Source organism: Leptodactylus fuscus, chromosome 6 (genome assembly GCF_031893055.1).
Source record: "Leptodactylus fuscus isolate aLepFus1 chromosome 6, aLepFus1.hap2, whole genome shotgun sequence".
Taxonomy (NCBI): domain Eukaryota; kingdom Metazoa; phylum Chordata; class Amphibia; order Anura; family Leptodactylidae; genus Leptodactylus; species Leptodactylus fuscus.
In genome coordinates this window covers 56394749-56416308 of record NC_134270.1, presented here as the reverse complement: position 1 = coordinate 56416308, position 21560 = coordinate 56394749, and the positions used below count along the sequence as shown (strand labels likewise).

General features: G+C 40.4%; 1 protein-coding gene across 3 annotated transcripts in view; it reads left to right on the top strand.

The window, feature by feature from the left end:
* KIF1B (kinesin family member 1B) overlaps window positions 1–21560 on the top strand; it is a 110699-nt gene that overhangs the window by 56363 nt on the left and 32776 nt on the right. Inside the window, exons 13-21 of one of the 3 annotated variants that reach the window (XM_075280018.1) lie at window positions 3623–3756; window positions 6300–6379; window positions 6571–6646; window positions 8923–9002; window positions 9088–9194; window positions 9637–9720; window positions 10881–11061; window positions 11365–11437; window positions 16515–21092. In XM_075280018.1, the coding sequence (XP_075136119.1) occupies window positions 3623–3756; window positions 6300–6379; window positions 6571–6646; window positions 8923–9002; window positions 9088–9194; window positions 9637–9720; window positions 10881–11061; window positions 11365–11437; window positions 16515–17930 (2231 nt within the window). In that variant the 3' untranslated portion in view covers window positions 17931–21092. Of the gene's footprint in view, window positions 1–3511; window positions 3757–6299; window positions 6380–6570; window positions 6647–8922; window positions 9003–9087; window positions 9195–9636; window positions 9721–10880; window positions 11062–11364; window positions 11438–16514; window positions 21093–21560 lie in introns of those variants that run through there. The other 2 variants (XM_075280016.1, XM_075280019.1) reach the window with 2 other exon arrangements.

The window sequence follows — 21560 nt, the reverse complement described above, 5'->3', positions numbered from 1 at the left end:
TATTTAGTTTATTATGTTCACACAGCACAAATGTAATAAAATTAAATCCATGTGCAATCCATATTCCATACTCATGAACAGGGTTTCCACAACCCCTTTTACACATATAGGTACATTTTTGTACAGATTTCCAGCATTTTTCCCACCAAGGTAATAAGTTGCATATCAATTATTCCAAATGGAACACACAAGGATTAACATTATTGAATGGCAATGGGGCCATCCCACATACACCTCAGTTCATACAACAGACCCCAACAACAGTGAAACGACATTGCTGTGAATACAGCATCAGTACATGTGTAGTGTATTTATTCTGTTAACCAACACTAAAATGGTGTTCATTGGTGAATTAACATTTTATATATGACCTTGTAAATGTAAAGGGAACTGGTCGCCATGAAAATGTGGGCAGCATGTTAGAGAGCTGGAGGAGCTGAGCAGATTGATATATAGTTTGTTTAGGAAAAGATTCAGTATAACCTGTCATTTATACATTTGTATCCGTGCCCCTCCTATTCTCAGTACTGCCCCCTTACTGTTCCTATCAGTGATGGTGGTCTGCAGACTATACTGCATTTTCATGGTGACTGATTCCCTTCAATAGAGATATATGATTGACCGGGTTGATAAGTTTTTTTGGTTCTGATCTGTCGCCAGCACTTCATTTACAGCACCCGAGTGCATAGTGTATGTGTAGACAGTAGGCTTGGCTGCTCCCTACAGGCTTGAATACTGTGAGGGCCATTAAGTGAATTTAACCTTTGTTGCTGGGTAACATTAGAAATTTATGAAATGTGCTGTAAGGATCTGTCTGAGATTTCCGCCCATTAAGAAAGGCTCTGCTGCTGCGCTGAGGATACTAACTGTTCTGCTGGCTAATCTTTGCATGATGGCTTTGCAGTCTCTTACCAAGTGGTGGCCATATTCTCATGTCAGTGGCGCCTAACTCTGCACCCTTTATCTACCGAATTAGTGATCAAGCAGATAATTTTCTTCTTGGCTGTTACCTTCCTTATCCTTCCAGTTTTACAGTCTCTTGCAAATAAATCTCATTAATGATTAACTAAAAAGATATACAACTATATATATTGTACTATTTCTCACTATTTTTTTCTTTAAGGGAGCCTTCACACGGAGTTACGGTGCGCTCATTCTGATCGTAAAAACACGTTCAGAACGATCGCGTAAAAAGCAGCTCCCATTGACTTGAATGTGAGCCGGCATACGTGCGCTCCCCATTGAAATCAATGGGAGGCTTCTTTCCCTATTACTTTCAATGTGATACGCGTGTAATACATTGAAAGCAATAGGGTAAAAAGCCTCCCATTGATTTCAATGGGGAGTGCACGTATGCCGGCTCACATTCAAGTCAATGGGAGCTGCTTTTTACACGATCGTTCTGAACGTGTTTTTACAATCAGAATGAGCGCAGCGTAACTCCGTGTGAAGGCTCCCTAAGGTCAGAATCTACTTTGATCTTCTGCCACAGCTATGGTTGTTTTGCAGTGTATCAGAGAATTCTTTGTTAAAATTTGTCCTAAAATTATACAGATTTTGTGGACTTTACTGTTGATGACTATCCTTAAAGAGAACCTGTCACATGATAGATGCAGTTTAGTCTGAAGGCATCATGTACTAGTGCACGTGGAGATAAGGAGATTGATATATAGTATGTGGAAAGAGATTCAGTATTACCTGTTATTAAGCCACTGAAATCGCTGCTCTTTCTTTGCTATGACGTCAAGGAGGCTGGGCCTATCCGTGATTGACAGCGCTCTCTGCAACACAGTCATAGAGGGGAGGCTATAAGTCACTGAGAGGACCGCAAAGAAAGAGGAGAGCTTTCAGTGGATAAATGACAGGTTATATTGAAAGTCTTTCTGTAAAATTAGATATCAATCTGCTCAGCTCCTCCTGCTTTATTATTATATCATATGGCTTGCAGATTGTGCTGTGTTTTCCATGTAATAGGTTCCCTTTAAGAAAGACAACTGAAACATGATCTGTGCAGGTTTAATTCCAATAAACCCACTTCTATCAGAAAACTGAAGGTAATGCATTAGTCCAGTGGACACTGTATCCCCTTCATTTTTTGCACAGACATTACAACATAGTGATGCTGTCCCTTATACTACAGCTCAGTCCTGTTGAGCTGAACTCAGGTTAATAGAGATATTCTGCCCTGATACATTGCAAGAAGTTCAGCTTTATGGGCAGAACAGATTTTTTTACTCCTCTCAATGTAAACTTAAATGCTTCTATTCACTGAACACTAGCAGAGATCTTGCAAGTAGTGAGGAATTGATACAAGGGTTATGAGAAAGTTGTAGTTCTTTTTTTTTTTATCATACTGCTATTAGGCTTTGTTTGCATAAGACTTGAGAACTTTTAAAGTCCTTTCTCTTTCTGGTCTTGCTCGCTTTTTTCACTGGTTGGCTTTGCTAGAAGACTTTGCTATTGCTCTATACCCAAAAACTGTACAATGTTGTGCTGCTCTGCTTTTTTTGTCCAGGGGTCATAAAAAGTATGAAATTGGCACAATAGGATGTAACTTCTTTTTACTAAGGATATGTTAAATATCTGTAAGACACTAATATTTATGTTAGTTCCTGTTCACATAACATTTATGGACTTTTCCAATTACTTTGCCTCACCTTCATTGTGTGTAACCTCTGCAGCCCAACTTATTCCTGCACCTGGTATGGTACATGTATGCTCCTGCAAACCTGGATTTTTTTTTTATCAGATGGCCAGCAGATACTGTGGACAGTAGAAAGCAGAGTAGTATCTAATATAGCCATATTGTTGGCAGAGCACAGAACCTTTGCTTAGAGTGCAGCTCCTCATAGCCCCATTTCAGATGTGGGGTATCGGACATAGCCCCGTTTCAGATATCTGTGGGGACTCCCTTGCAGAGACCACACTAATATTCCAGAGATTAATAGTCTTTTGAGCAAATTGCCCCTTTACTTGCCCCTTTCAGAAATATCTTTATATTCCAGCTGTTGATAGGAGCTTGGTTGTGTGCATTACATGTAATGGAGTCCAATTAACACAACTCACTAATTATTAAATATCCAAGCTATGAGATTATAAAAGTTATGGACAATGCCAACTTCTAGAGTGCATCAGTAATACTTAGTAGATGGGCATAAAGTCTTTGGAAGTGCCATGAACTAGGGTGTCACCTCTGCGGATAACATAGAAAGACAATGCAGACTGTTCATATTGACTCTTGTCTATTAATGTGCAATATATATATATGATGAGGCTCTGGTGCTAATTCCACCATTCCATATATAAATGTAATACCCAAAAGCACTCCGCACCACTGTCTACTTCTCACTACCCTTACTCTTCTCATTTTCCTCACTTTCTTGTGCCCCGTGTGATTTTCTGAGCTGCCATCATGAATGATGTGATGCAGATTTGAGCTTTCTCTCCTGTCTCTCACTGTGGTTTCCCTCTCTCCTTGTTCCTCTACCCTTGGTTATTCTCCTTCCTTCAGCTCTTCCTTCTGTGGCCTGCCTTCCTCTGTCAGACATCAACGATAACCAGAACCTTAAGAATAAGTACTTGCTATCCAATGAGAATCAACGGCCTGGCCATTTCTCCACAGCCTCCATGAGCTCACTGGCATCTTCCCCATCATCCTGTTCTCTCAGTAGTCAGGTGGGATTGTCTACTGTTACAAGCATACAGGAGAGGATCATGTCCACCCCTGGAGGAGAGGAAGCCATTGAGCGGCTCAAGGTAAGCCTGAGTTCATTTACACTGTCTCTATACTTTGGTCAAATATACGGAAAGGATCTTTATCAACCACTCATGATCGTGATCTCTATCATGAAGTGCGGTAAGGGACTCATTTGTGGAGATCACCTAGTTTTAGTCAAAGACCAGTCAGAATTTCACCAAATTACATTGATAGACTCAGATTGGGATTATAAACTGTAATTTATGGATTTTTATAGCCTGGCCCAATGCTCATATTATATATATATATATATATATATATATATATATATATATATATATATTTGCTCTCTTCAATATATCATGTTCAGCAGTGTCCACTTGCTGTATGAATCAGTAAAAGTCTCGGTGCATCAGTCATGGTGCTCTTTTTTATGCATTATTGCACCGAATTGTGTACATAATTCATTGTACTCTATCGACATCCTGTTATATAAAAAAAACTACTGGCTTACTCCCAATAGTTTGCTATGCTTTATGTATGTAAGTGCTGATATCGAATCAAATCCATTTGCTGTGACCTACTAGCCATGTCAGTTTTCCCTGGACTCTGCCATTCTTCTTTACAGTACATTGTTCTCCTCTCTTATACAATTTCCTGTTTTGAAATCTCCCTCAAAATCATTGTGCAATTCTTGGAAATCCTCTAATGCAGATTCCGTAGGGTGGGCCATATAAATTGTCATATTCATTTATTCTGGCGTTGCTAAGAGTTTTTGTGCATTGGCCATTGATATTGCATTCATAAAGCCTCCTTCGTTCTAGACTTAAAGTGGCAAAACCAATTATCAATCTCCGGTATTCAGTCAAAGAGCTGACCTGAGTAGTTGCAAATCCTACACTTACCATGTTAATTCTGATTTGAGGGTAAGACCCTGTTGCGTGAAGGACTATTCTTGGTCTAGGGATACATTAAGAAACCATGATACAGATTATAGGGAACTCTTGCATAGATAAATCAAGATATAAATCTATATACTTGGGAAACTGTTCATTGCTAACAGCAGCATCATATATTTCTTCTGTGCACAAGGTATATAGAACGACATTGGGATTTTTGGGGACAGCTCTCCTACTCCCTGCCCCCACTCATAGTCTCTCAAGTGGTACAAGACAGAGACTGCACAGTCTTTATGGCCAAACAGTTCTCCTATTGTATGCAGCATAGAAGTGGCTCAAACTGTTGTACATTGCATTTATATGCAGAATGCAAAGAATAGACCTATTCTTAGGCATAACTTCCACAACGCTCATGTAACGCCACCCCAGTGCCTTATATAAACAAGAACATCAGCAAGAGGCCCTATTCTCCATGCAAACTTATCTGTACAGAGGCAGTTGTTGCACGTTCTTAATGCAGTTCATAATGGAAACCTAGACCCCGTGATGCATTTTTGAGATCTACCTTGTGTAACATTTTCTCCCATGTTTCAACATCTCTGCTTGTAGTCATTGAATAAAGCCTTCATTGTTATTTCTGGAGGATAGGTATCTGTCCTGGTCATGTGATGATACTGGAGTTGCCTATCCCTTTTAGGCACAGCATAGTTATCACGAGTCCTTTCTTGTAACAAGCTGTGCAGCTCTGTGTCCTACATATGACTAGTACAGATTTTTACCTTTTGAATATCTATGTTTAAGGTTTCCATTCACTGATTTCAAGCAGAGATCTGGAAAATCATGAGCAATTGAGATACACAGGGTATTAGGAAATTGCATAACATTTTGTATGCATAGTGAATCCGTTGCTGGAACAGGAAAACTCCTTTAAACGTGTATTCCTATAACTGGGATATGCTATCAGCTTATGATCAGTGGAGGCCATCCTTTAGGACCTACACACATATCCAAACAATCAGGATCCATGGTCTAGGTCGTTTAGCATACATTCTCGTCTAGGTTTATCCTACACAGCCACCTTTACAGCATTTGGTGGGGGTGCTGCAGTACTGGGAAAATGGTGAGGGGAAAGCAGTGTTACACCGGTGCTGAGGGTCCATCATTCTCAAGATCACTTGGTGTGCGAGGTATCAGATCCCACTGGTAGTAAAGAGAATCATCAGAACTTGTCAACGTGAATGTTTGTAGGTCAGTATTCAATACATACAGCATTCTCTTCTTAGATAACTCTGCCTGAAAAGAAATTACAGCATTTGTTTCCTGCATATATCACAATATGTCACTCATATAATGGTATTTTGTGATAAGGAAGAGAATAAAGATAAAAAAAAATCCTAAGACAACAAGAGAATGCTAATAAGAATTCTGAGCATATGTCCTGGCCATACTTTAGTAGGTTCATTTAAATCAGGCCCTTGCAGTATACAAGAATAAATATTTCCATGCGTCATCCTTGGTTACATTTCCTTATATTCAGTAAACCCATGTTTTCTTGTAGTATTTCTGCACTAAGAATCTCTAAAATCACAGAAACTTTTACCCTGATCTGTAAGACCAATGATGCCCTTCCTAAATGTAGTATATAAATCCCTACTATAATGCTTGTGCTTGTTTTGAACTTTTCATGTCTGCTCTTCCACTAGGAATCTGAGAAAATTATTGCAGAACTCAATGAAACTTGGGAGGAGAAACTTAGAAAAACTGAAGCTATCCGCATGGAGAGGTATGATGGACCGTTCTTGCACTTGGCTCCTTTACGCTCCAATCCTATATTCTTAAGGATTCCTTGCCAAGCTCCTTGAATCTGCAGTAGTCATGACAAGCACTAATGGCTGTCACTGAGATCTGTACATTCGGCCCTTGCAAAAGGCTATGGAAATACATAAAGTGATCCTTCACAATCTTTTGTTTCAGAGAGGCATTACTGGCAGAGATGGGGGTAGCAATTCGAGAAGATGGTGGAACATTGGGAGTATTCTCACCAAAAAAGGTAAAGATTCTACATAATGATCAGTCTATGCGTGACCTTTAAAACTTAGCTAACCTGATAGCGTAACTTTGATAGACAATAGATCACCTTCTTTACACTTTTATATATCTATTTTTTTCAGTCCATGATCAAATCTCCAATCCTTCTATCCTCTAATTTCATGTCTTCATCTCACATTTCATTCCTTATCAGATTTCATCCATGTTTTTTGACGAGTATTTTGACTCCCTTTCTACAGATCAGGTCTGTTGTAGTAACTAGATCATGAGCCAAGTCTGTTCCCTTGACCCTAGTTGTAGTATTTATATAAATAGCATCCCATCCTATCAGATTGTCATTGACATTTTGTAGAAAAGGTAAGTAAATATTAGTTTTTCCCATTTAAAGGGATTGTTAGCTAGCACGAGTATGACTTGCAGACAACTAGGTCTCCCAGATGTGCATAGGAAATCTAGAATTCAGGTTAAAGATGTAGCTGTCCAGCCATTGGGCATATTTGTGGGAGACCTGATTGTTTTTAACCCCTGCTTATTAGTAAACTGCAAGAGCCCCTTTACTTGTTACCAGGGAACGCCCTTGGCTTCATGAATTAGACTCTCTTTAGTTGACCATTTGTACACATTGTAGTAATTCCAGAAATAAAAGTATCTCCCAATTGTTACCCCTATAATATGAAGTGAATGTATTACTGTCTGTGGTAGTAACCTTAGAATTCCAGATTGTAGAAATAAAGAACAGTTTTGCCTCCCAGAGTCCTCTGTAGTTTTGTAGGTGGTGAGGAATTCTGTGACCTGCAGCTCACCAGTTTGTTACCCACTGAAAAGGGAACAAAAGTAGTCAAATCGAATCTCTTTGGGTGACATTGTGTATTGTCATTTTCATTCTGTCTTCCATCTGTCACTGTCTACCATGCTTTCTGTCTCTATCCTGGCTGATTCTATACAGATCTCCTCACCCAGCCTCTGTGATCTCATGGCTGACTCCAATGGAGTCTTCTCCCCAAAGAAGGTTTGTTATAGCAGTTAGAGCCCCTCCTTAGAATAGACGTCTTAAAAAGAGAATGTTAGTAATTCTGTTTGTGTGTAGTTTGTTATCTTAGTCTTTTCCTCTTAGGCTGTATTCACACAGAGTAACGCCAGGCGTTTTTTGTGTGTTTTTTGCACATAGCGCCGCGTAGCGCCGCGTATACGCCGCGTTAACGCCGCGCTATTTAGCGTTGGCGTTGCCCGGCGTTAACGCGGCGTATACGCGGCGCTACGCGGCGTAAACGCGGCGCTATGTGCAAAAAACACACAAAAAACGCCTGGCGTTACTCTGTGTGAATACAGCCTTAGTGACATCATGATTCTTACAAAGGAAATGTGGATTTAACCAGGGATGTTGACATTTTACTCTGGCAATGGTAACATGAACAAAGCGCCAGGTTTATATTTTAGTCTGAGAACCAGGGTGTAAAGGTTCCTCAACCTTTTATTATTGGTTTGTGTTTCAATTCCCTTAATAATTTTTAACATTTCTATTTGCTTTTAGTGAATGTAAGCCTCAAGGTTGACCTAACCCTTCCCTGCAGATTGCTATAGTATAGGGTTAACAGAGTAATGTGAACAGGATTATTAAAATGATCACTTAAAGGGAACCTGTCACATGGAAAACATTGTTCAAACTGCAGGCATCATACAACTGAAGAAATTGATATATAGGTGTGTGGGTATAGATTCAATATAACATGTCATTTATCCGTTCAAATCCCTTCTCTTTGTGTAGAAGTCAAGGAAGTGGTCTTGTCAGCAATTGATGGTTGCCTCTGTATGTACAGTCATAGAGGGTCAAGGCTGTCAGTCACTGACTGATTGGACCGACTCCTTGACCTCTTTACATATATCAGAGATATTAATGAATAATGACAGGTTATACCAGACTTCATTTTTTTTTTTTTTAAGGATAGGTAATCAGGAGCTGATCTGTAGGGGGTCCTGCACCCACACCCTGCACAGATCAGCTGTCCTGGCAGGCTCCATGTCACAGAAACTTGTGCAGTATACAGGGAGTGTTTGCAGACTGCTTTTATTCAAGTATTAGGATTGTATCTGCAGCCCTGTCCAGGAAACTACAACTCCATTTATATTACTTGCATAGGAACAGCCTACATGCACTCTCTGTCCACAACACCAGCTTATAACACCGGGAACAGCTGATCTGTGCAAGGTTTGGGCATCATACCCCCACAAATCACATACTGGTTACTCTGTTACTGATCACATAATATTTTATTACAGACGCCACATCTTGTTAACCTTAATGAAGATCCTCTCATGTCTGAGTGCCTTTTGTATTACATTAAAGATGGCATAACCAGGTGAGTTCTTTTACTGTACCATAATAGTGGCTGTACCCGGGTTACAACAATTTGTGATTACAATTCTGGTCTTTTCATCTGGCAGGGTTGGTCAAGCAGATGCAGAACGACGCCAGGACATTGTTCTGAGTGGCGCCCACATTAAGGAAGAACACTGTATATTCCGCAGTGAGAGGATGCCCACTGGAGAAGGTAACCATGTTCTTCTTTTGTGTTTATTTACATTTTGTAAATGACTTGTGATCAATACCTGTACATTAGAAGAAAACTAGATTTTATCAGACAAGGGCTTAATTATACCATTAGTATGCTTATTAAGGTGTCAGGAGGGATGGCTGTTGTATTGTATACCCCAATACATCTAGAATTCCACTTTGTTTAGTTAGATATTGTTAAATGCTCAGTTTGTGCTTTCCTGTCTACAACAAATGCAACACATGGGACCAAATCTGTCTGTCTATTGACTTCCTTATCAGAACAGAGCCCATACATTTTGCAGTATACAAATATATGAGCTGTCCATACTGTCACTCCATTTCCTTTATATGTTAGACGTAGAGTACATAATATTAGATTGCATTTAAATTCCAGTGTAAGCATGAAAAATTCATTGTTTTTATCTTTTCTCTCCCAGTTATTGTGACTCTGGAGCCATGTGAACTTTCAGAGACCTATGTGAATGGAAAACGAGTAGTTCTTCCAGTGCAGCTTCGCTCTGGTAAGGCGTACAGCTTGGATTACACACTCCACATAATACAATTTAATACAGCATATAACATTCTTTCTTTTTCAAAGCTTGTTTTATTCCTGAAGCAATTCAATTAAATTGATTTCTCATGATTTTTTTCCCCCTAACATAATAGTGTGGATGTTGAATATTTAAATATGGAGCCTGCTCTGAAGCAGAACAGACGCCATAACCGCCAAATCTTTGCTATTTTAAGTGTTTTAAGCCTATGATCAGAGTTCACTCTGATTGTGGGAATTACTATTCTCTTTGCCCACTGAGTTTCCCTCCCAAATAAAAATAAACATTTTTTGCATCCCTGTGTCAAAAAATGGCTGAGCCCATGTATTTTTGCAGTTTTGTCTTCCGTAAAAATTTGAATAATAAGCAATCAAAATAATCAGACATTCTCCAAAATGATACAAGTACATATGGTGCTGCAAAATATGACTTATGCATCCCATATACTGAAATATAGAAAATTTATGGGTGTCAGAATAATGGGCAGCAGTCATGTCTTCGCACTTACATTGGATTGCACCCTTGCAGTGTACACCACCTTATCAGTTACATTGCTTCTATGGGGCAAGGCTAGTGTTAGGTGCATGGTCAGTAAGCAGAACTGAAGGAGGACTGGGATTAGTGAGTTTGTGTCCCATTAGCCTGGACACGTGCAACTATTTACTCAAACCCAATGCAGTGTGAGTAATGTAGTACACTAAACCCCTGGCACACCCTTGACATGGAAGTGCAGCAGGATTACAAGCAGCACACCTGCAATAATGGGTAACAATATTAGATTAAAATATATTAATTTACGTGAAATATAGTAGAAGTATTTAAAGTGATTTTCAAATTTTCAAGTCTTAGAACACTCATTTAAAGTGGGTAGACCTGCAGTACCAGACATGGATGGGAGTTGGTGCTGTTTTTGGGGCAGGCGTTAGCAGACCATTGTTTTATAAATGCACACAGTAGTACCTGTTTAAGAACTGCCTCTTGCCTTGGGTTATCTTGGGTTGTTCTGGTAATATTACTTTATACTGACATTATATCTATAGTAGCTGCAGCTATTGCTATGCCTTCTAGCACTCATACCTTTTTAGCTGATGAATATATATTGAGGTCTTTTCATTATTTGATCTCCTTAGGTAATCGTATAATTATGGGCAAGAACCATGTTTTCCGGTTTAACCACCCTGAACAGGCCCGTGCAGAGCGTGAGAAGACCCCTTCAGCTGAGACTCCTTCAGAACCAGTGGACTGGACCTTTGCCCAACGGGAGCTCCTGGAGAAGCAGGGAATTGACATGAAGCAGGAGATGGAGAAAAGGTAGGAAAACAGGATGTTGGAGCTTTTGTTTCTTTTTTTTTTTTTTGCATAGAACGCACCCCTTGACCCAGGCGGGCTTTGTGGTTCACACTGACACATAATGGAACAAACCCTATTGGCCATATTACCTATGCATTTAAAGTGATATTTGAACACGGGATGATTATGAAAAACTTTTTTTTTTTTTTTTTTTTTTTTTTTTAAATAGAGCTGTCGGTGTATTGTATTTGGATCATGGATTGGAGATTACATTGCAATGCTTAGTGACCATTTAGTTTCAATGGTGATTATTTTGTCCTGCAGGCTCCAGGAAATGGAAATCCTATACAAAAAAGAGAAGGAGGAAGCAGATCTTCTTCTGGAGCAGCAGAGACTGGTAAGATCCCCTACCACTTTCCTCAGCTCTCGCTCGCACATCTCCCTGACACCAGTATAGCTCTACACTTCTGAGCTTGCATATTGCTCTTCTTCTAGAAACACATTTCCAGGACACTTCCAGTATAACCTTGTATTTAAATAACCTGCAGCACATTCAGCATCTTCTCTGGTGCTCTTTTATGCATGCTGTATCTCCTTTTACCATGACGCATGAAAGTCTATGGGCTGCCTTTGCTTTTAGTATTGTCTCTCTTTGCTAGTTGTTAGGGCCTATTTATGTTCTATCACCTCTTGAACACGAGAGGGCAATGCATTGTGGGGAAGGGGTTGCTAATGGCAAATGCAGGATATTTAAAGATATCCTGCTTTTCACTTACCTACTGGATAAATACTTTTGCTCTCCTATTACAGATATGTTAAGAGATATTTGAGGATTGTAACCTTGACAAATTGTATATGGAATGGCTGCTTAAAGGGACAGTATCACCCCTCAGAAAAACCTTGCCAAATTCCCTAAGTTAAGCTTTGAATGGAAAGAGTAGGGGGATTTAGAATATTTTTTGGTTTTCAGATAAATTTTGGTATCTTCCCATATTGATATTCTGTATCTTCATATTCTCACTTATTTATCCATTCCAATATTTGATTTAAGGGGTTTATGCCATGAAAAGCTTTTATCCTCTGTTCATAGGATAGAGGATAAATACCTGATACTGAGACTGAGAACAGGGAATTTAGGTGTGACACTTGGTGGACAGGGCTCTCATTGACTTCAATGACAGTGTTAGAGATAGCTGAAGTAAAGCACTCGGCTATCTCCAGCGCTTCTATTGAAGTAAATGGCAGCGCGTGTTCATCTGTTCACAATTGACACTTACACTCAGCCTAGCTGCGGTTGGGCTGAATACAAAGTGGGGAGAAATACCCTCATTCTTGTGATCAGTGGGGGTCTCAGCATGCAGGCCCCCCACTGATCAGACATTTATCCTTCATCCTATGGATAGAGGATAAATATTTTACATGCATAATCCCTTTAATATAATGTGATGTTGTCCCTTTAAGGTAGTAAATGCATGGAGTGTTCATTACGCTGACCTGTCTGCTGATAGACAACTTTCCCTAAAATTTTTACGTTGATTAATTTGTTGTAAAGCTTATGGGTACTTACTGCTCATGCAGAAGAGCCATTTTGTTGCCCAACTGTATTGCACTTAAAATACAGCAGGAGTCTTAACTGCAAACTGAAATTTGAAGAAGTGTCACACAGCTGTTAGAGTTCCTTTTATGTCCTGAATATATTAACCCTTTCTCAGCTGGCCGCACGCAGAACTTTGTTTATGTGTGTGGCTCAGTACTGTGCATGCAATCCCTACTGTCGCTGCATGCAGTCTGGATCTTATCTCTTATGCAACAGGACTCAATGTCCAGGCAGACTGTAGTGTACAGGCCGCTGCCAGGGTTTTACCATGAATCATAGCAATTTTGTCTGAGTTCACTTGGCAGCAATAGAGCAGGATAACACTAACACTATGGAAATGTATCTTGTGCTCCCTGTACTTAGACCACATTGGTTTATCTTCCAAACAAAACTGCAGCACCACAGCAAATTGCTATTGAGGGAGGATTATTGACCCAAGAATATGGCCAAATTTGTATAGGAATGGCACTGTAATATCAGTGATGGCCCTTTTTCCAATTGCAGTGTCAGGTGCTGCTGTATTGTTTGATATGTCCTAGAATTTAAGCAGAAAACCGACTCTGTACAGCCTTACAGTCAGCACAGTCCACACTAGAGGAAAAATGTACTGGGTCTAGTACGCCTTCATCTTGGCCATTACATTATTGATGGTCTTTGTCCTGTAAGTAGATTTCATGTTTCTATGGACAGCTCACCATGGTAACATTGCGTTGTTCCAGTATTAGCCCAGTTTCAGGCAGGTGTCTAGGTAGAATAGGCAGCCCCTTCACAACCCCATAAATCTGATGGTACAAAAACCCATAGGAAGGTATAATGTGATCTAATGTACTGCTCTCTCATTTTTACATAGATATCTGTTCCTTTTTTTCTGTTTTATAAAATCACACATTAAGATTACATTCTGTATATAACACAATGGAAGATACCAGCGCTATAGAAGTCATAAATAATAAAAGTAAAATTGATTTTAAAGACATTGGGGGGAATTTAACGAGCACATCTATTCTGTTTTACACCACACACTGCTGTTTAACACAGTAGATGGAACAGGATAGGGATGCCTCAGCCCATTGGATTTACTATAACTTATACCGAAAAACGGTTGTCAGTTATATCTGAAATTTATGACCGCCGGCTTTTCAGTTTTGGCACACGGGATCTTTTGAGATCTGCCAAAATTATTAAGAGGCTGTAGCCTCTTAATAAATCTGGTGCATCTTGTGCCACCAGTAGAAGTGCTAAAGAATACCCCCATTCATTCAGGTGAAAACTGTAAGTCTCATGTAACTAGAATTCTTCCCCTCAACCATGTAATTTACCAGTCCTTGGTTGATTCTGCTATATATTTCTTCAATCATAGTAAACTTGTAGCTGTAGCGATTACTGTAGATTGAGGATTTGTCACCACTTCATTGACACCAGTAACAATAGCGCCATCTGCAGGTAATGCAGCAGTTCTGTCATCTTAAAAGTATTTCTGTGAAGTCACCCAATTACAAGGCTTGTGTACTTGAAGTTAGCTGAAAATTATGATGCGAATGAATCCAGTAGATTTTGCTATGTGAGACATGTTCAGCATACTATGGCTTATAGTTTTTTTTGTTGAAATCTTTAATTCAGTATTTAAAGAGGGCCTTTCATGCTCTTGGAGAGCGGCATTATATACTGTTAGAAAGCTGAAAGTGTGCTGAATTCCGGTATGTACTCTTCAATCGCCTTTTACTGTTGTCTAGGGTGTAAGGCTCGCCTTTCTAACAGTGGAGAGCTATCCGTGCCGAAACTAAGAGTACCAGGGCGCATACCAGCAATTCAGCATACTATCAGCTTTCTATATAATACCGCCAATCTCTGAGGACATGAAAGGTCCTCTTTAATGTACTGTACAATAGATAAGAATAATTTAGTAGACCTTTTCTTCCTTGTATTATATTACAATGTAATACACAGAACTGACAGAAAATTAATATACAGGCTATTTGTTAGTACTTGTATAGGTAGTCTGACTTTATCTCTCTGGTATTTGGATGACTTTACTTTAGTTTCATACTTTTCTTTTTAAAGGAACCTGTCACTTGGACAATGCAGTTGAATCTGCAGGCAGCATGATACATAGGAGTAGGGACTGAGCAGACTGACATATAGATTTATGGGAATATATTCAGTATAACCTGCCGTATATATATTTTATCTTTTCCCACAAACACCTCAATCTGCTCAGCTCATTGTGCTCTATAACATACTGCCTGTAGATTCAACTGAATTTTTCATGTGACATGTTGTCTTCAAGAGTGAGTAGTCTATAGATATTCCTCTATGGAATTATGTTTGTAGTTTTGTTTGAGGATCTGTATAGCTTGATTTCTTGCTTATATCTGATGTTAGGCTGTAATTGATAACATTATGTAAAGCCTAGTTTAGACAGCCCCTTTATATTCTAATATCTAATCCTAGGAGGAAGGGGATCCTGCTGTCACCTTCTGAAGCTGTAAATGGGCATCTTGTGAAGCATTTGCTAGTCGTGCTCCAATGCAATAACCTATCTTTGTAGAAGGAAACCACAGCACTGAAAGCTGTAGTGTTTTTATGTTAATTCAAAGGTATAACATGAATGGTGACTTGTCATGGAGACGTTTTTGGCCTGTTGTGGTTTTTTTTTTAAAGTTGCAAAGATGAAAGGAGAGGTATGTATGTAAAGGTGCAGATGGCGTCTCCCATGGTACCATCTACACCTTTTAAAACCTGCCTCTCTTTTCGTATTTGCGACTATGAAAAAGGACGCAACTGGCTGAAAATGTATCAGTGACAAGTCACCATTCAGGTCATATCTTTGAGTAAACAGTAAAGCAATGCAGCTTTAACTATGACTTTGAGTGCTGTGGGTTTCTTCTTATATATCCATTGGCTGGTAGCCAAACCACATGCACCTGTTCATACAGAGTGCGGTACCATGTATAAAACTGAACCTATCTTTGCACAGGCTCTGGCTAAATTGATAGAGGTTATCAAACACAGATAATCCCTCCTATTGCATTAATAAGGCTTATGCTGCAGTAGTGCAGGCTACTTGTTGCACAGTGGCCTGAAAGGTATTTATAGACTGCAGGCCATGGACTGTCTGTAGCTTATTGATGGTGGCATGGAAGTCATGGTGAATTTGATTTCCCTTGACTACCCTGCTTTCGCTTTGGGGGATTGCAGGTAAGTATATATTAGCAGTTGTTAACCAGCTCTCTCCTTTCTTTATCAGTGAAAGTGTTAAGCAGCTTTTTAGTAGAATGCAGACACCAATAAATCTGTAGATTAAAGTAGTACATTGGTTGACACCTAAAATAAGGTGACAGTCATTGTTCCTCCATTGCCATCTGATTGTTTCATCCAACCAATAGTAGGGCTGTACCTTGTACACATACGTCTACACTGAGAGCTCGTGTAACACGTCTTTTCTGTTGAATTATAACTCACCGTCTGCACTGCAACCGAGCTGAGCACCAGCACCTGAGATCTGCATCTACTAACCTGCGTGTACTCACCTTCTTGGCTCCCTGTCTTCTTGCATCTTGGAGTGGTGGGTTTGCTGTGCAGAGAGATACAGGATTTGGCCTGTGTGCCGGGGGCATGGGGTTGTGTTTCCTCCACCTCTAACTCTGCTCTTTTAATGAAGGCTGCTGCCTGTCTTCTCTTCAAACCTTTCACACGTTATAGGTGAGGACTTAATATTTCTTTCACCTTTTCATAAAAAAAAACGCCACCCCTTCATTTTTATTTTCACATCCCTTTGTTTTTCCTCACGTTTCATGCCTTCTGTTTGTCTTTTATTTTCATGTATCCATTTTTTTAGTTTCTTTTGGGGCCATTTTGATTTTTTTTCTTTCTCAAGGATGCGGACTCAGATAGTGGGGACGACTCCGAGAAGCGATCGTGTGAAGAGAGCTGGCGTTTAATCACCTCTTTACGGGAGAAGCTTCCTCCCAGCAAAGTGCAAAGCATCGTTAAGAAATGCGGCCTCCCCAGCAGCGGCAAGAAACGTGAGATGAACAAGATGTACCATATTCCTCAGAGACGTCGGCTAAGTAAAGATTCCAAGTGGGTGACCATTTCTGATCTGAAAATTCAAGCTGTGAAGGAAATCTGCTACGAAGTGGCCCTAAACGACTTTCAGCACAGCCGACAGGAGATTGAAGCTCTTGCCATAGTTAAAATGAAGGAGCTGTGTGCTATGTATGGAAAGAAGGATCCCAATGAGCGGGATTCCTGGCGGGCAGTAGCTCGGGATGTATGGGATACAGTAGGTGTGGGTGATGAAAGGATTGAGGATGTGATGCCAGTTGGTAAGGGACCAAGCGATGTTGATGATCTTAAGGTTCATGTTGACAAACTGGAAGACATATTGCAGGAGGTCAAGAATCAGAACAACATGAAGGACGAGGAAATAAAAGCCCTTAGAAACAAAATGTTAAAGATGGAGAAAGTGCTACCTCTAATGGGCCCACAGGCTGAACGTAAGAATCGAGAGTCTAGTACGGGAAGTGATAAAGAAATGGCAAGTGAGAAAAGTAAAACTTTCTCTGGAGACCCTGAAAAAGATGAACAGGTCAATCAGCTATTGGACAATGATGCTTTGTTCCGTAGAGGACGATCCAACTGGATGAGGCAAGAGCAAATCAAATTTAAGAACCTCCAACAGCAGGAAATTGCCAAGCAGTTGCGAAGAAATAATGGTCCACACAAGTTCATCCCACCAGAGAATCGCAAACCACGCTTCCCTTTCAAAAGCAATCCCAGCCACCGAAGTTCCTGGAGTCCAGGCACTCATATCATTATTACCGATGAGAAGGTGATCGAGGTTAAAATACCAAAAGAGGCCCAAATCCAGGAACAGGAGGAGGTAGATCCAGAGAGGCAAATCTGGAGCCCCTACAGCCAGATGCGTAACCAACACTTATACCAATACCGGGGTCAACAGCTTAGCCAAGAGAATCCACCTGGTCGCTGGAGAAGCAACTCTCTCAATGGTTATCAGAAAGGACTAAGACGCCAAGCATCAGGCTCCTCTGAATCCCTTCAGTCCTGTGACTCTCAGCCTACTGACTTTCAGAACTTCCATCATCACTCCAGTCCACAAAAGCATCAAAACTGGGATCTGTTCCAGGGCAACAGCAACAACAGCAGCAACAACTCTTACAACAAACAGGGCGAACGACCCCATCATTACAACCAGTTTGTCACTCCACCCCGCATGAGACGTCAGTACTCTGCTCCCAACCTCAAATCTGGACGGGAGACCATGGTGTGAGCTGCTTTCTTAGGACTGTTACATTAGATAGGGAGGTTTCTAACATGTCAATCTCCTCTAAACTGGTTGATCAACTATAACGGTGTTGGGTGCATTGGAGGTTCCTACTCCTGAAATTTTTGTGTGTTTTGTTTGTGGAGCCTAGGAGAGAGTGAAATGCATCTAGGTTAGTTTCTATAAGTGGGAGTCTCTCCGTCCACATTTCTCAAGACTCGCTACCTCTCCCACCTTCAGTATTAACTTTGGCTACATACTACCTAAGTACCCCCTAGACTAAAATAAATCCATAATCCCCATCTTGCAATTTATTTTATGTGACATTCTATTAAATGCACTGACTTTTTACACTATTTTTTTTCTTTACATTTTAATGTTTCTTTTTTTTGTTTGTATGAAAAGCAATGTTAAACCACTAGTCGACAATTCAAGAAAAATCACTCCTCCTAAAACACTAACCCCAACCACGACTATCTGAAGTGGGAGAATAGCTCTGACTGTACAGCATAAAATAGGGCTAGGTCCCAGTCCCATGTATTATCTGCAGTCTGCCCATTATATAACCATTGCTTTCCTTTCCACTTGTGATTGCGGTAACATTTAACCACTTTAGCTTTTGTCACTTCCTAGGTTTCGCTAACCCTCATTTTCTTCTATCATTCGTTACCTTTTGTATTAGAAATTACACATTAGCAAGGAGTAGAAACGTGCGTGGCAGATTACAGGGTTTACACCTACTCTTTATAAAGGGCCTGGTGCTCTGTCTTCAGAGTCGGTGCTACCCTCGATTCTTGGCCTTCTTCCTTCTGTGTAGGATTAGATGCTTGAAGCCTGGTATATGCAGTTACTGGGGAGCTCAATTTTTCAAAAATATTCTCTATAAATGTATTAAACCAATAGAATAATTAAATAGCACTATATTCACACTAGTGAATATCAGCCTTGTGACGGGTGTATTAATTTCACTGTTGGTGAACCAATATACTACGGACTGTCAAAATATAGATTTGGACATTTTCCATAGCCGTTTTCCACCACATTGTGTGAATGTAGGCCAATCCTTTCCAGTTAACAGAATAACTGGCCCCATAGTTCAGTTTCACCTGTTTTTCTTTAGCGTGAAGTCCTTATTGCTCAAGGTATATACCACCTAAATACTGATGATATCATGTCTGACATATGATAACATCATGCTGTATACCATCCACTGATGGCTTATGTGGCAGGCAGACCCATGGGTTCTTCCGGAGTCTGTCTATTCCATTCCATGTCTGGTCGCCCAAACCAAGCACGCGTGTTTATGCAGAACTAGCCGACGGCCGAACAAGCACTCGGCTGGAAGCTATCCTGTATATATGTATATGTATGTATAGGCAGCTTTGTAGTCTGTGCCCACTTATTAGAACCCGGGTGCATGTCTATATCCTGTGATCTTTGAGTTTATAGTTAAATTCTGTAGATCTGACCCAAAATGTTAGAAATGTTGTCACTACTCCCCACTGTGGGGTTATTGGCCATCTTCTACAATGCCTGCCATGGGCAGTACAGCGCTATTCATGTTCACTAACATTGATCATTTACACTACGGTGTATTGGGCCCAGCATTACTGCTTAGCCCACATCTTTTGTAACTAACTTTTTATTTAGAATTTCCAAATGATAAGATTTTTTTCTTAGTTATTTTTGAAATGCGTCAGTAAGTAGAAAGCTTCAGGATGTTCAGTTCTGGTTTGTTACTAAGTTTAGTTCAGCAACTACTTAAAGGAAATAGAATCTGTTAAATGTGTTAACAGGGAAGTTTATGGCGAAAGACAGTGCAGGTGTCTAATATGAGGTTTGCCAAAGGAACTAAAGGCGTTGTCTAGGATTAGAAAATGGGTTTGTTTTTTGTGTTTTTGGTTTTTTTCACAGCGCCACTCTTCTCCATTGGCTGTGTCTGGTACTGCAGGTCACCCTATTCAAGTAAATAGCGATGGGCTGCAATATCTACTAAAAGGGTAGTTTCCAACCTGTAGCTTTTCAGCTGCTGGAAAGGTTGCAGGGAGCTGTAGTTTTACAACTATTGAATGGAGACCACGGTAGGTGCTAGAATGGACTGGGTATAATCAGGTGCTTGGTATTCCATAGTTCCAGTAGGTGGCACTGCCTCTAGTGACTGTATGGGGCACAACCTGCTTTACCCACGCCAAACCAGGTGGATTATGATTGCATATAGGTGAGGCACTGTTGGCCTCTACTTCAACAATGAAACACCCAAAAATGCCAAAGCTCTGGGCGTGTTAGCTGTGACAGACTGGAGAGTGTCTCCCCCCAGACCACATTGCCAACACTCACAGACCCAAGGCTGCGCCACCTACTGGATCCACAACACACCCGATTTATGCCAATCCATTCTAGATGACCACTGTTTTTATTGGTACCAAGGCTGCGTTATATAACATATGTGATCTATTAGTTTAGTATTAATCCATGCACAATATTAGTGCTATAGATTGTATGGCAGACACATGCATCCCCCATCCCAGATTATAAGTGCCTTTAAACCCCCATATGTAGCTTTAATGACAGCTGGAGCCTTGCATTGAAAGAATGTAAGTAACCCTTTCTAGAAGGTCCGGGTTCCCTTAGTCCTGTAGTTGAGGCTTATGCACAACTGAATTTTACATTAGATTTCATCCTATGCTTTTGCCCACACGGCTGGTGCCTCGGCCATGTCACTGGTTCCCAGCTGTTCCTGAGAATGGATGTGCCACCATGATTGTGTGTGTATATGTATTGTCAGCAGGTTTATATGTGACCAGGAGCTTTCCATCCACCCAGCACTGAGTATTTTGATCTACCACTATTCTTTAAGTCTGACATCATACTACCTATAGGTGCCTCCACTCCACAAACCCTGGAGTTAGTCCGGTGACTCAATTTTACCATCTATTTGGGGATATTTGCCCTTCCAGGCCGGGGTTGAAGCATAAAGTTGCCCTGTTTCAATAGAAACTGTGGATCCTGGAATTATTAAGAAAGGACATGCTCCTCCTGTGGGCCCTGCGGGGCTCAGACTCTTTTTCTATGGATTATAAGCTGTCCAATGAGCAGGTTTCTGTACAGAGTTTACAACCTGTCTGTTTTAAGGCTGCTCTATAAATAAACTTTGAACTGATCCTGAAATTGACTTATTTTACTCTTTTTTTTGTGTGTGTTGTATATTATTTCTCACTCCACGCATTGACACATTTCTATCATTAAAGGAACACTCCGTGTTAAGCCTGATACACTGCTGCTCCTAGTCCAGGACTTTAGGGGGTGGAGCATGACACAGGGCTTGTCTCTTTGGCGCTATGTGAGTGTGATGCTCATCCCCCTCAGACCCTGTACTAGTCATATGCAGTGATCAGTTCTAAAGTGTTCCTTTAAGCAAGATGTCGCCTTGTACGTATCGCCTTGAGAAGGAGGAAGCTTTCTTGTTTTGGTGAAAATCCTCAAGCTTCCTAGCAGACTGTATTCTGATTTTTTCTGATAGGACATTAGATCTTTTTACAGATGCCTGCTGATTCAGTGTCTGTACATCTCCCAGAATGCAGTACATTGTATTATGGGATGTTAGCTTTCAGTCAGCACAGTGGTTATGGATTTATG